Source organism: Alligator sinensis, unplaced genomic scaffold, assembly GCF_000455745.1.
Source record: "Alligator sinensis unplaced genomic scaffold, ASM45574v1 scaffold610_1, whole genome shotgun sequence".
In the NCBI taxonomy this organism is placed as follows: domain Eukaryota; kingdom Metazoa; phylum Chordata; order Crocodylia; family Alligatoridae; genus Alligator; species Alligator sinensis.
Genome location: NW_005842348.1, coordinates 118,553 through 133,460, shown reverse-complemented (window position 1 = coordinate 133,460; position 14,908 = coordinate 118,553). Strand labels below are relative to the sequence as shown.

The following is a 14,908-nucleotide window of genomic DNA, read 5'->3' as shown; positions in this document are numbered from 1 at the left end:
TCTTCAGTGTTCAGTCCTAGGGCAAGCACAGGGGGTATCAAGACCTATGGGTAATGTTTTGAACAGGGAAAGTGGGCAAAAAAAGCAAAGCATTATTTTTTAAATGCCTTTCAGGCCTAATTTAGCCACTGGGCAGGAAGGAAGCAATTGGCAATGGAAAACGAAGAGATTGAAAAGCTCTGAGCAGCTTTCTTAGAAATGAACAAAACGGAGGCTTCCTGCCTTTCTCTGCTGGCTCTTGGGTGATAAAAGGACCAAGAGGAATGCAGAGAGGGAGGGAAGCAGATTAGCCATCTTTCCTCTGATGGCATCTTGGAGCTGCTTGGAGAGCTTGTGGCAGGAAGGTTCACTGCAGTTTTCCTTTCTTCACAAACATCTGCTCTCCCTGCTTGTGTGGCTTCCTTCATGTCAGAAGTTCTGGTCGGGGTTCACTGGGGCTGTTTTGATCACTGCCCCCCGCCCCAGTTCAAAACTGGGCTGGTTGGTTTTGAAGCAAGTAGTGATTCACGTGGGGTCCAGCTTTGAAGCCCCCTTTGCCAATATACAAGGTGCAGAAGCAGTCCATACAGTGCTTTCTGCTGCAGATGGGAGCAAAGAGCAGAGAGGGTGCCTAGGGGATCTGGCCTGCTGCCTGGTTTGAATATACCCTAGGGAGCAAAGGATCAGCAGGGGACACAGCAGTGAGGAGCAGTGTGTGCGCCCAGTGAGTCTGGCACAGCATGAATCCTATCACCAAGTACAAAGGAAGCAGCAGACCTTGCCCGCTGCCTCCTACATTGCCTAGGAGCAGCAACCTGTACCCACCGTTCCTTGTCCCTGCCCAGGGGGAGCAGGAGGCAGCGCTCCCCTCCTGTACCTGCCCAGTTGTCTTGTCCTGTCCATTTCCCTTTCTGTAGGATTTGTTTCATCCTGTTTCTTAATCTTCCCCTCAGCCCTTCTGCCAGGCTCCTGAACAGCAGCTATAGCCACCCCTTATCACAGGTGCCCCCTCCCTGCCCCTGCATCATCATAACATTTGATAAGGATAGGCCAGGCAACAGACTCATCCACCTTCCATGGCATGTATGGTACGTGAGTCCTCCTCTCCCTGCCCTGGAGAGCTGTTGTTTAAGAAATCTATCCTGGAAGCACCTTGATTGTCTGTCTCTGAGGGTGGTGGGGTCATATTCCACGTGGGGAGTTCCCTGCAAAATGAGAGATTGGGCCTTGAGCCCCCAGTTAGCTCACCTTAGTTTGAAATCTTTCCCAGTGCCTCCCAGCATCATGGGCTGCAAGGAGGTCCTGGCTTTTACCTTCAAACCATAGCACCTTGAATCCCTTGGGATTGTTCTTGCAGGGATGTAAGAGTGGGGATGGAGGGAGTTGCTCTTCATTCTGGGGAAGAAAGGATCAAAAGAGAGCAGCCTGCAGGATTTGTTCCCTTCTGTGGATGCCTCCAGGCTCCTATTTCAGGGAAGAGAGAAGACAGGAGCTATAACTGCCTGGGCTTTTCTCTCTTCAGTAATTTGTCCTGTGAGAGCTAACATGGGGCTGAAGCTGCCAGGAGAGACTTCTGATTCCACAGAGAAAGAGTATGGTCCATCCACAGCCCAGCTGGTCCAGTAAGTACAATCATGACTGCAAGAGTAGGTCTGTGTGGCTCCGAGCAGGGGTTTGGGAAGAGGAGGGGAGCAGGACAGCAGCAATTGCCACCAGGTTCTCATGCGACGGTTGCTTCCCTTGGGGATAGCTGGCCCAGCGAGGCATTGCTGGGAGAGGGCTGGGAGGACGGCTTGGAGAGACGACAGGCCCAACAGGAACGCAAAAGGCATGTCTGCAGCGGGGACCACAGAGACAGCACCTGCTTGCCCAGAGCGGACACTGGGCACTTCATAAGGACGAGGTTGTGGAGTCCACCACCTCACGCCCATTACACACGGTGGGGACGTACTGAGAGGCCGACCCTGGCAGGGGAGGAACATAGAAAATCATCAATAAAAAGCAGGTCTTGATTCCCAGCTTAATCCTTCCTCCCCCTTCATGGTGTATCACATCCCCCGCATTACCTGGGGAGTCACTGGAGCCACAATGGGGCTTAGCTGGGGCTAAGTTTGACCACAAGCTTTTGCCCAGGGGTAGACCCTTCCTGGCTGTGGCCCCAAATGTAAGACAGTGCAAGTCACGTGTGTGTCCCTGTACCCCAGCAGCTGTACCCTGCTTTCCCACCACCAGGCTTCCCCTCTCCCTCACCCGGGCAGCAGTCACTGGCACTCTGGAGGCCTCAGCAGCATTAGCAGCCATGCTGGTACCTGGCTATTAATGGTGGGGGGGATTGGAGTGGCAAGAGGGTCTCAATGGCTTGTACCATTAGTGGGACTCGGTGCTTGTTCCATTAATTGGGAGGAGGTTGCTCAGTGGTTCATGCCATTAATGGAGGAGGAAGGTTGCAATGACTGGTGCTATGAATGGGAGAGAGGGAACCCATCGAGTTGTCATTACGGTGTGGAGTGGGCCACTTGATGGCTTGTTCCACCACTGGGAGAGGGCAGACAGTGCTGTCAGCCGTTTTCTGTCTGAAGAGTTGCTGATGTGTGAATTTCAGTGCTCTTGAACCAGAGATAGAGCACAAGGCAATATAGCCGGGCCCCTCCCTGCAGCACTTGGGTCCCCTTAGCTCCGAGGTTCCCCCAATGGGACTGCTGCAGGGCCCCACCCCCAGGCAGGGCTGGCCCACGGTGGCTGGGGCCATCAGTCACTCACCATGTGAGTGGCTGGAGCCTGCGGCAGTCGCACTGAACCGGTTCGTCGCAACACGGTGGCTGGCGACATTCTTCTGAGGCTGGAAGAGGATGATGTGCAGCTTGGGTGTGAAAAGGCAGCCAAGGACCACAGTGCCACTGAGACTGACAGAGATACACATGGTGGTGGTCTGGACCTAGAGGAGTGAAGGGCAAGCATCAGCCCAGATGCACACAGAGAGGGGCCAAATATGTACGTGCTGCCTACTTTGCTCAGCTGCAAAGACATGGCAGGGCATGCCCATTGCAGGCCAGAGTTAAAGGCTGCTCCACAAGTGCCAATGTCATGTCCCCAGCCTGGGGGGGGCCATCCACAGATTCTTTTCTAATGGGCACTACTTTACTCCCATCATGGCAGAAATGGGCCAGAACAAAAGCTCTGAGCTCTGGGGAAGCCTGGATCTAACTCTAGCTCCAGACGTGGAACTTAGCCGGCTATCACCTCTATCATAGGAAAAACCCAAATCCTTGTGCTGCAAACGTGGCAAAACCCTTAACTTATACCAGCTGAAAAATGTCCATGTTCAGCCTCATGTCTGCTTCCTAACCAGATACAAATCTTCACCCTTTACCATGAATGGCGCGTGCCCCAGCGGCTGTCGGGGCATGGCAGTGGTAGGAGCGCAGCAGCAGTAAGTGCGGAGCTCCCGCAGATACCGCTGGCACTGTCGGCAGCAGGGGGAGGGAGAGGTGGTGAGCACTGACCAGGGGTCAGCAACCACCCACAGGCGCTGCCAGCAGCGGCGGCCAGTGGGGACTGCTGACCACCTGTAGACGGGGTGGCAAGCAGCGAGTGTCCACAGGTGCCACCGACAGTGTCAACAGTGCCTTTTCATAGGGGTGCACTGCCACGCTCAAGGAGTGCACATGCACCCACATGCACCCCCCACGTGTCGCCAGTGCCCTTTACAGACACACACACTATGCCAGAGTTGAATGGGACTCAGCCATCTAGGTTTACAAGGTTTTGAACTGCTGGAAGGAGCAGGAGTGGGAGGTATGTACACATAGGCAAACAACCATTCATATAGTAGCCCGGACTACTAGCTGTGCGATGGTGGTGACGTGCCGTACCCCAAGAACCCCATACGTTCAAGAAGCGTTTGCATGATTATCTTGCTGGGGTAATTTGACCCCAGCTGACTTCCTGCCCTTAGGGCAGGGGGCTGAACCTGATGATCTCACAAGGTCCCTTCCAGCCCTAAGGTCTATGAAATATAATTATATATACAATATAACCGTATATAATACAACAGCAACAAAAATAATGATAACTACATGGTCGAATCAACCCTGTCACACGTGCTGAAGTAATTGCTCATCACTTTTCAGGATCAAGCAACATTATCTAAGAAGAAATTCTTCCATGTTATCCTGTCCCAAGTCACCAGCCTCATTAGCTGCCACACCCGCTACCTCTCTTGCTTGGTGAACAGCGGATGAGCCTGCCACTGATGGAAGATTTTTTGGCTGTCAGTGCACGTAGCTGAGTCCTGTCAGTTTCTCATTCTGAAAACGTGCCTGTTTTTGTCACATGCCCTAATGCAGGGCCAATATCCTCTGTACACCGGGGTCCCCAAGCCACTTGGCCTTATGTAACACTCGAGCCAGAGACTGCTCATTCCTGCAGCAGACCAATGCCCGGGAGTGACTGTTCAGTCTCAGTCAGAGGCTCCAGCACTCCTTCCCTGAGGTGCTCAGTCATCCAGATTCAAGGTCTCAGGAGGTGGAGGCTGAGGCTGGCCTGCCTTGCAGCCTTCTGCACTGAATCCAGGCTGCCGCTCTGCATATGACACATGCACCTCCTTCTCTTGTCCTCATCTCACATTACGGATTGTGTTCTAATGGCTTGAATTATTATTATTTTATTTTCTATTATTTTTCCATAACTAACAAATAAGTGAAAGCGACAAGCTGGCATTTTCCAAGGAGTGAGTTAAGGCTAATAACAGGTTTCTTGGGTGAATCTACACGAGACGCTTTACTTGAAATTAAAGCAAATTATGATACAGTAAGCATCACCATCTACATGTGGAGATGCTTACTGCACAGTAACTTGCTCTAATTGCAAGTAAATTTGCTACCTGTAAATACAAGTAGCAAATTTACTTGCGATTACTTACTGCGCTGTATGGCACATGTAGATGGCCGACCAGGAGCAAATGTGCTCCTAGACAGCAAGGGGTGGGGGACTGCTCCCTGTTGCTGGGAGCTGCCTGCTGCTGGGGCAGGCTCGACCACTGGAGCCTGGGCGGGGGCAATGTCTCCCTGTCTGGGCAGCAGGCAGTTCCCATCTCCCGCTCCCTGATCACAACTGGGGAGTAGGGGGGTGAAAGTTCCCTGCTGCTGGGGCAGGGGGACATTGTCTCTGCCCAGGCTTCAGTGGTGGAGCCTGCAGCTCCAGGTGGCAGGGAGCAATGCCCCAGCCCCCTGTCAGAAGACACCTGTCTCCTAGCCCCATGCTCCCTGCCAGCCCCTGAGCTAGCATCCAGGGTGAGCCTAGAACTCCCTCTGGCTGCTGTAGGGGGTGGGTGCAGGGCTGGCAGGGCAGAAACAGTCTGCTGCCATGAGCAGCAAATCTGCTCCCACTTCCCTGCAAGTGTAGATGCCTGCCTGGGGTGGTTTTACTCTAGAGTAAATTATTCAAGAGTAAACCCACCCCAGAACATTTGTACATGTAGACGTGCCTCTTGACTCTAGAAAGGTTGAGAACCACTGCTCTACACCCTAGATAGCAGTGTCAGTCCAAAATTACAACCCAACCAGCTACAGTCTTAAAGATGCTAAATAGGCTCATTTGGGGCTAATTTGATTGACAAACACACCATTCTGCCCATTCCAGATAATCACATGTATTTTCTGGACCATTGTGGCTGCAACAGCTCTTCAATCCTACCACATGTAGACAGAGCCACAGAAGAGCACTTGAGGAGGGGGTCTGAGCCTACATAAGAGAAACTCAATTGAGATCAACAGGGTTATGCAACTATTAAAGTGCAGCAGGGTTGTCTTCCTCCAAAGGACTGTGCCCCTGGACATCTACATAACGTGGGAAGGGGATAACACCACTCTACAGATGTACAGCCATTTCTGGGTACTACGCTGAATGATCAATGGAATTTATTGATTTCTAGGAAAAGATGTTTGGAGTTTTTATGGGCTGATTCTGATGTCACCTACATCTTTACACTGTAGCCAATAGTGTTACACCAATGGAATATTATAACTGTGCTTTCTTATACATGTTGCACTAAGACCCAGTATACTCTTAAGTGCTTTATAAGCCCCAAAGAAGGGTGGTCTGGCTTTAAGCAGATCACAATTTAAAGAAGCCAGAGCTATTTTAAGTCTTTTAATAAGAAGCTCATCAGGAACATCTTCAGCCCCTGTCACCCACCCTCTGGCTTTGATTCATGCTCCTGACTGCTTCATTATGTTTTATATGTTAGGTCAGTGATGGATTAAAGGCTGTTCAATGCAGAGAGCATGAGGACTTACTGTCACGTATGCTCAGGGTATGGACATTACACAGGGTATAAACAACCACTGCCCAGGGGCAATGCATAGAGGGTGCACGCGGGTGCACATGCACCCCCTGCGCGTGGCGGTGCACCCCCCGCAAAAAGGCGCCACCGACACTGTCAGCGGCGCCTGCGGGCAATCCACGATTGTCCCTGGCTGCTGCCAGCAGTGCCTGTGGGTGGTCACTGACCCCTGGTCAGCACTTGCCACCCCCCCTTCCCACTGCTGACAGTGCCGGTGGCATCTGTAGGAGCTCCGCACTCACACCACTGCGCTCCCGCCGGCGCAGCCATGCCCCCCCAGCCGCCGGAGGCATGTGCCATTCATGCCACTGTCCATGTGTACACTTTTATCCACATGGAATTAGACCCATGGTATCTCTACTTCACTGGGGGCTAAGCTACCACGGGTGAGCTTCCACTCACTGGGCACATTTACATAAGATGCTTACTGTGCAGCAGCCTAATAACACTGTGCAGTAGAGTGCCAGTCAAAAAACATGCTAATATGCTACTGCACAGTGTTATTAGGCTACTGCACAGTAAACATCATAGAAAAACTGCTCAGTAGCACGAGTTACTGTGCATTTAGTTAGTACTTCATTAAGCAAGTACTAAATTAAAAGCGCAGCAACTACTGTCCATTAATGAACATGTAGATACGCCCAATGTGATATAAAGGCATGCACATAGACAGTTACTTTTGAGCAGATGATACTCAGTAAAGCCTATCCCAGTTTAAACAATGGACACATGTTTGTATGTCTATACCTTAAAAGTGACTGAGGTTACCGTTCTATTACACTGGAAAATGACTCCAAAAGAATATTAAGATTAAAAGTCAAGTTCTCTAAATGAAGGAAAAGTCAGAATTAAGGTTGTCCATACATCCCTAAATTAGCCTGCATTGTAAACATGCATTATAATATAGTCCTTAATGACATGATCCCACATTATTTTTTCCATGGGACCCCTGCCTGATTCAGGGACCAGGATGGAAAGTGTTCATTGAATGAGCAGAGCTTCAATATTGTGATCTCTGTCACTGCTCTGTGCATGGCCTCAGGCCTATTTACAATTCAGATTCTGCTTTGAAAAGAGAATTGTTAATTTCCTCCTGGGCTTCTCTACAGTGCTCATCACTGTAGTAGCTGAGCACTTCACACATATTAATGAATCTATTACCCTAGTTTTATGGATGGAGAACTGAGGCACAGAGGCACTGATGGCCAAAGTGTCCATGGATTTTGAGTGCTCAATTTGAGACCCGTAGGAGTTCAGCTTGTAGAGCACTTAACAGGCTATGGCATTTTCTGTGTTCAGAGCACAGCTCCAACTGCCTTCATGCTCAGCCCTGCTGTATGTTGGGGCCCAGGTACAAAAATATATCTATATGCCTCTAATAAAGCTTCACAATCTCCATCAAAATCCCCATGAGGTTGCTCATTATCACTGTCCCCATTTTGAAGACAGGAGAAGGGATTTTACCCAGTCATTGGTAGGATATGGAACATGACCCAAGGCTCCTGGATCCCTGCCTGTTTTACTAACACTCAAGCCATGCTTCCTTCCAAAAACACTGTAAAGCATTTCTCCAGTTTGTATCATTAAAGACTGTTTTCTGCTGAAGAGCTGTAACATGGCTGGGTTTTGACTCTAACATTCATCTTATTTCCCACTAGGTGCTGCTGTTCCTCTGCAGAAATGCAAAAGTAAATGAGCATTTCCTCAGCATCTTTCTGGACCCCTGGCTTCTGTCTCCTAGACATTGCATTACCAAACACTGCAATGAGTACAGGGGCTAGTGATTAGGTTTGAAGCATTCCCTTCTCAGTCTGACTCCATTCCAGATGAGGGAACTAGTGCTGCTGTTCCTCGAGGGGCTCAGCCCTCAGAGTTGCAGTCTGCAGAGGGCATTGGGCCACGAGGTGCGAGTCTGAGGGCTTCGCCCTCTCTGCCAAAACCGCGCACTCCTCATTCTGCCACTTTGTGTTTTGTGCTGCTCCTGCCTCCCCAACTACTGCCGTGGTAATGCCTAGTTTTCTGTTTCAGTTGCATCAGTAAAATCAGTTTCTTTGACTAGTGACTCCTGCCAGTAGGCATTTAACTCTGTAAATAAAGGGGAAGCCAGTGTGTTGGTCTCATCCTATGTCACAAAGCCAGCCATACCAATTGGTGTTCAGGCCTGTAGCACTGGCAAAGCAATGTAGAGCCCAGGGCTTGAACAGGGAGGGAGGATTGTAACAGAGCTATGGGGAAGCAAAACCTTGCATAGAACTCATCTGCATTATGGCTCCTGTGCACCAGCTTACCCCTCTCATCAGCACCCCGAAAGACCTATCCCCTTCCTCTTCTGTAGCAACTGAGTGAGAGCTGTGCTTAGCCCTAATCCTGATCAACGTGGGTCATGACAACTGCCCTCAGGAGCTTTTCAAGAAGACCCAGTTGAAGAGTGGGTCTCTAATAGGCCTATGCGAAGTGGCTAGTATTTGCTTCAGATTTGGATTTGGCTGATTCGGGGGACAGTGATTCGATTCAGTGATTCAGATCACTGTCCTGAATCAATTCAGCTGAATCTGATTCAGAGATTTGGCCGCCAACAAATTGGCCAAATCTCTGAATCGGCCCCATCCCCCATCTGCTCTCCCAGCCCCGTCAATGGCTGCTCTGCCCGACCCCAGCTCCCGGCTCTTTAAAAAAAAACAACCCGGCACTCCACAGACCCCCAATGCCCTACACTTGGTGGGGGGCTCTGCTCACCGGCAGAGTCCCCAGAAACCCCAATGGCTGCTGCAGCACCCAGTGAGTGTGGGGCTTTTTTTGTTTTAAGAGCCAGGAGCTGGGGCAGGCGGGGCAGCCATTGGAGGGGCTGGAAGAGTGGGCAGGGGTCGGGGGGCTCATGGCACAGCCCTCCACACAGTGCAGGGCAGTGGGGAGCAGCAGGGATTGCCCCCCCTGACCCCCGCCGCCACCTGGCAGCAGCCGGTGAGTGGGGTTTTTTGAGAACTGGGGCTGGGCGTGGCAGCCATGGGGGAGGGCTGGGAGAGCGGGCAGGGGTTGGGGCCTGGCTGAGGTCTCCCCATGGTCCCCTTGCCCCCTCATCCAGCCCCCCCTCCCTCACCCCCTATTTACCAGCACAGAGTCCCAATCCAGCTCCCTGCGGCAGCGAGCAGGGACTTCCTGAATCTCCGAAGCTCTCCGAATCTTTTCCAAATCTATTCAGAGAGCTTCAAATCGATTCGGACCTTTTAATTGGTCTCCTGATTGGATATGGATTTGGAGATTCGGCCACTGAATTGGGCCAAATCTCCTCTGAATCGAATCAGTACCTGAAGCTTTGCACAGCCCTAGTCTCTAACGACCAGGAGTCCTTCCTGTTCCTTTCCCCCAGCACTGCTGCAGTCCACGGGGACTTGGAATACAAGGCTGTAGCCAGGCTGTCCATTACACATTTTCTCACCTTGTCAGCCATAGAGCCTTACAGATAGGATCACTTACCCGATAGTCACTGGAGGTGACATAGAAGATGGGCAAGAAGGCCAGCCAGATGATGCATGTGGTGTACATGGTGAATCCAATAAATTTGGCCTCATTGAAGTTTTCGGGGCATTTCCTGGTCTTGAAGGCATAGACTGTACACAGGACGATCAAGAGGACATTGTAGGTAAGTGAAATGAGCATGCTCGAGTCCCGGTTGTTGCACTTGAGGGTGACAATGTACCTTTTGTCAGGCTCTGTCTCCTTTCCCGTGCCAGGGGTCTCCACCATGAGCCAGATGATCACAATGATTAGCTGGCAGGAGATGAGGGCCATACAGATGACCACCTGTGAGGTTGGGCTTATGAACCGTGGGCGCTGAACCCCTTCTTTCACCCCGCTGAAGATCCTAGCAATCCGGTTGGTCTTGGTCAAGAGGGCAGAGTAGCAGACAGCAAAGGAAGTGCCCAGCCCCAAACGCCGCAGAGTGCAGACCTCAGTAGAGGGCTTTGTGATGAAGATGAAGGTCATGCTGTAACACATCAAGACCCCAGTGAGGAGGATGTAGCAGAGTTCACGGCCCGAAGCCTTCACAATTGGTGTGTTATTGTTCTTTATGAAGACCCCAAAGACAAAAAGGGTTGAGATGAAACCCAAGCAAGAGATGGTGACTGGCCCAATAGCCCAGACATCCTTCCAGCGGATGTACTGCTGGGGCAGCTCAAAGCAGCCATTCAGCGTCTCATTGGGCCAGTACCCAAGACCACAGTCCATGCAAGTGAATTCATCCAGGAGATATTCGTAAGGCTGGCATGGGATGCAGATCCAGCAGCACATATCTCCTGGCTGCATGCTCTTCATTTCATTCTTCTTGCAGGGATCGCTGCACTGGGACACAGGAACAGAGGTCTTCACCCATGGGATGAGGGTGATATTGAGGATAAGCCCTTCTGCCCAATAGCCCACCTTCTGGTACCGGTATCTCCCATCAGCTCTGTGGTAGTTGAAGATATTGTAGCGGCCAATTCCATCACCATATCGGTCGAATCTAACCATGTTTTTGGTGTCTGCTGGTCTGAATGGAGCTGTGGGAGGAGGACAAGAGCAAGAGATTCAATATTCAGGAAGGCTGAGCTTTCTCACTTATTTGGTCAAAACGTTGAACATTTCTTCCACTGCACCCTTGACACTAGGATTCAAAGGAGTGGTGTTATATTAAGAGCATGTCAATGCTATGTCCTTGGGGCTTGTAGGGGAATGAGATGGAGAAGATAACCAGGAGGTAACCACTGCCATTGCTCTCAAGCTGTCAGCCTATTTCAAAATGGCAGTGGAAGGTGCCCTTGGGGCAGATTTATCACCTCATTCCTGGCTTGGGTGTGGAGTGGGACTGGGTGCACTGGAAGGGGGGAGATGCTGTGTTTGCTAGCTGCTTCTAACTAACACCTTCAAAACCTTGAGTCAAGATGAAGCAAGCTGCATTGCCTATCACTAGCAAAACCACCCTGTCACTTCTGAGCAGAACTGACTCAGTCATTCACAATGAGAAATGCACTTGAGCAAACACCTTTTTTTAAGATCATGAACAAGTCTCTACATTTTCAAATCTCTCTATTTTCAGAATTGTTCACATGTTTGCTTCAGCAAGTAATTCTTACCCTGTGGCCTATATAATTCATGAATATTACAATCAAATCTTCAATCTGTTAAGTTGTCCTACTAATTTATGAGGCTTACTTTGATTACAGCATGACTTGTGAGATGTATAGTTATTTGAATATTCTTAATTCACGCTCTGTTGGTCAGTTACATAAACTATCCAATCAGGGAACATAATTAATGCCACATGCCTTGTGTAATTAACCAACACAGTGTGAATTGCAAATTGTGAATTTTACAACTCAGTATACCATCTGGAATTCATTTTCAGTGACTCCCCCTGCATTCAAGCTAATATTTGCTTACTGTGAGTATTTGTGCTTGTAAAGGAGTGCTCAGATGTTACTAGAAAGGAAACATGAGAGCATCATGAACACGACTGCATCCAAATTCAGGTTGAATTTGAGCAAATATTCACAGACTTTCCCCCCACACAATTCACATTTTTCTGCCTTGAATGTTGCACTGATTGCTCAGTGGTTGTACTACTGCTGAGATCTGATATACAAAGCCTGGTGTCTTCCTAACATTATATTTCTTTTTGCCTAAATACGTCCTTTTAACTTGATGATCAATTCACTCCCCAACTTCTGCTAATATTTCAGTTTGGCTAAAAACCTGTCATGTAGAACTACTGCATTTTTCTCCCAGAGATTCCTTCCTAATGAGATCTATGATATAGTACATTCATCCAAGAAGTACTGACTTCTCCAATAGCAGCCTGGCATCCCCAGGATATATAGGCTGACCTTAAGGAAATTGGGACATCTGGGACATTTATCTGGGACATTCCCCCTGCTCCCCCCCTCCTCCCCCCACATGTCGGTGGGGGTGGGGCAGCATGCCAGATAGGCAAGCAAAGCAGTCCATGTTACGCCAACTCCCAGCCAGACTGCACCCCACTCCCCTGCATTTCCAGGACTCTCATTATAATTCTCTACAGCCAGCCAGGACCAGCCTCTGAAATCTGGGACTGTCCCAGCTAAGCTGGGACATATGGTCACCCTGCTCATATATGAAACCAAATATAAGCAAATTGGCAATAGCTCCATCTACATGGCCTCTCAAAAGACTTGTTGGGAGCTGAGTTTTATAGCCAGGTACTCAAGGATAACACCTCCAGCAAGGTGCTCTTCACAAGGTTGTTGGGAGATGAACTATGTACATGTTACACTGGATAGCAGCTCCATTGACATGAAGCTGGGCTATGGGGAGCAGAGTAGACAGAGAGCAGTGTGCTCAGCTCCCAGTCTGCTCCAGAAGCTGGGATCCCAGAGGAAGGTTCCTGCTGGGGGAGGGCTCTCAGGGTACTGTTTCTGCCCATTTTAAGGCTGGCACAGCAGTATAGAAGGACTTTGAGCCAACTGAAATTCAGGCCCAGATAGAATCAGAATGTTACACGGGATAATATGTCTAGAGATAAACTTGTCCCCTCCCCAGTGGAAGCCATGCTAAGCTTTCAGACAAGCCTAACCCCTCAGTCTCTCAACTGTCTGGAGAGACATTATCTCAAAATTTACTACTTTATGGAGCTGCTGCCACTATAGCTATGCAAGCAACAGTATGTCAGGCAGAGCCCCTAGTGGCGACACAACATGTGTCAGTGAAAGGGGACTTTCTGCCTGCTCTGCTCCCCTTGAAAAACAGAAGTTAAGCTGGCAGAAGCCCTCTTGTGTACAGAGCTGCACCCACACGGTGGGGCTGGCCAGCAGTGCTACATCAGTGAGAAGTTATGATCTTATCTATCAGTCACTTGTGTGGAAATAAGTTTAACCAGGCCTCTTACTTGACTAAGAGGAGAGACAAAGAGAGAGAAAGAGAAGAGAAAAAGATGCTGATGCTATGTGTTTCAAAATGTTCTAAGATAAGAAAAACCTTCATGCCTTGTTTTGCCTTGATATATTAAGCTTTGTGTGCAGATTTTAACCTCCTCCTTTCCTTCAAACTAGAAGCTTATAACTGTTCCCAAAACATAGTGTTTTCTTTCCTGAATAAGTAAACTGCTTGCGTGTGACAAACAAATGATCAACATCTTTCTGTTTCTCTCAAGGTTGCTATGTCTGAACCCTGCATCTTTTCTCGCTGTCTAAAGTATAAATACGCTTGTAAACTTGTAGAGGTCAGAGTTCCTTTGAGAGCTCTCGCTGTGATCACTTATATAGCTTTAAATAAACCTAGATGGCTCTGCCAATTCTAATACAACCACAACGCGAAGTTTGATTTCTTCCACATTTGGAAGGAAGGAAGGAAGTCCTTGGTCTGTAGAACACCTCAAAGGCACATCCCTCTAGTGAACTGATCTTAATGAGGTGCAGGGGAACATGCTTTGCCTTCCAGTTTAGCACAATGCAATTCTCAGCAGCAAGTCATTCCTGTAGAGTGCATGACTTTTAATTACTCACAGGCAGCTGGAATAAACCCAGGATGCAAAGAAGGATGCAGCTTGGAAGACACTGACTCATCCTTGCTTCTGTGGTATCTAAAACCAGGGGAGCAAATGTTTCAGAGCTCAGAGCATGTGCCTGAAGAGTCTCCGAGGAGCTATACACCTGGGGTATCAGTCAGCTGCACATGGGGTCAGCACTATATCACCTCACCAGAAAAAGGCCTCTGAACTACTTTAAATTGCTTTGACTTGTATCTGAACACTGTCTCCCTGACGAGAATGCTGAACATAAGGAAGAAGAGACACAACCAGTCAATTCTCCAGGCATGCCTGTCCTAGCTGGTTATATAGATGTTTCAGAAGAAGGGCAGGATTGATGTGGAACATGTGATCAGTCTTCTCCAATATTTTAGTGCTAAATGTTAAGAGTTAGGTTATTAAAGTAATTGCGAGTGGATCTAGGATTTTGAAAAGGGTGGGGTACAGATGGTTTGGCACATCGTCACATTTAACACAACAAATATTCTTCTTCATTTAAAGAGAAACTAGAAACTTTACTGATATGCTTGGGGGCCACCACTACATTATTCAATTTACGATCAAAGCAAGAACAAACATAATTTTATTGGAATGTGCACTTATTTGTTAGATTATATATTAAATTTATAAAGCACAACCTAGGCAAAAATAGTCAAAAGAATTGGTTTCATTAGTCCTGTAGTCATTATAGTTAAATGTGCACCTCTTATCCAGATTCATAAAGCAAAATATAGACTTCCTGCGCATCCTCATATCGCCTCCCTTCTGCTCAACTACAAATCCTCATTTATGCCAGGGCCTTACCATCAAACTTGATATTGACACTGTCAATCATTTCTACACCTGAATTAATATTACCACACCTGAATTAAGGTTTATAACTAGAGCTAAAAACAGACTGTAGGGCTGGGAAACAGAAGAGAGACATTACCAGGAATGGTTAACAGACAGCAACATTGCAGAAGAAGAGATAATTTCAATTGTAGAACATCAAGACCGTTAAAAAGGAGAGAGGGTGTTAACATCTGTGAAGTGAAGGGAGATCAGCA

The 14,908-nt window shown here is 48.7% G+C and overlaps 1 protein-coding gene across 1 annotated transcript in view; it reads right to left on the bottom strand.

Moving 5' to 3' along the window:
- Positions 1-1,869: 1,869 nt before the first annotated feature.
- The window catches only part of GRM2 (glutamate metabotropic receptor 2), a 43,035-nt gene continuing 29,996 nt past the window's right edge, over positions 1,870-14,908 (bottom strand). Inside the window, exons 4-6 of the mRNA XM_006028952.1 lie at positions 9,797-10,860; positions 2,740-2,914; positions 1,870-1,943 (exon numbers count right to left, since the gene is read on the bottom strand). Of these exons, the coding sequence (XP_006029014.1) occupies positions 1,870-1,943; positions 2,740-2,914; positions 9,797-10,860 (1,313 nt within the window). The remainder of the gene's footprint in view (positions 1,944-2,739; positions 2,915-9,796; positions 10,861-14,908) is intronic.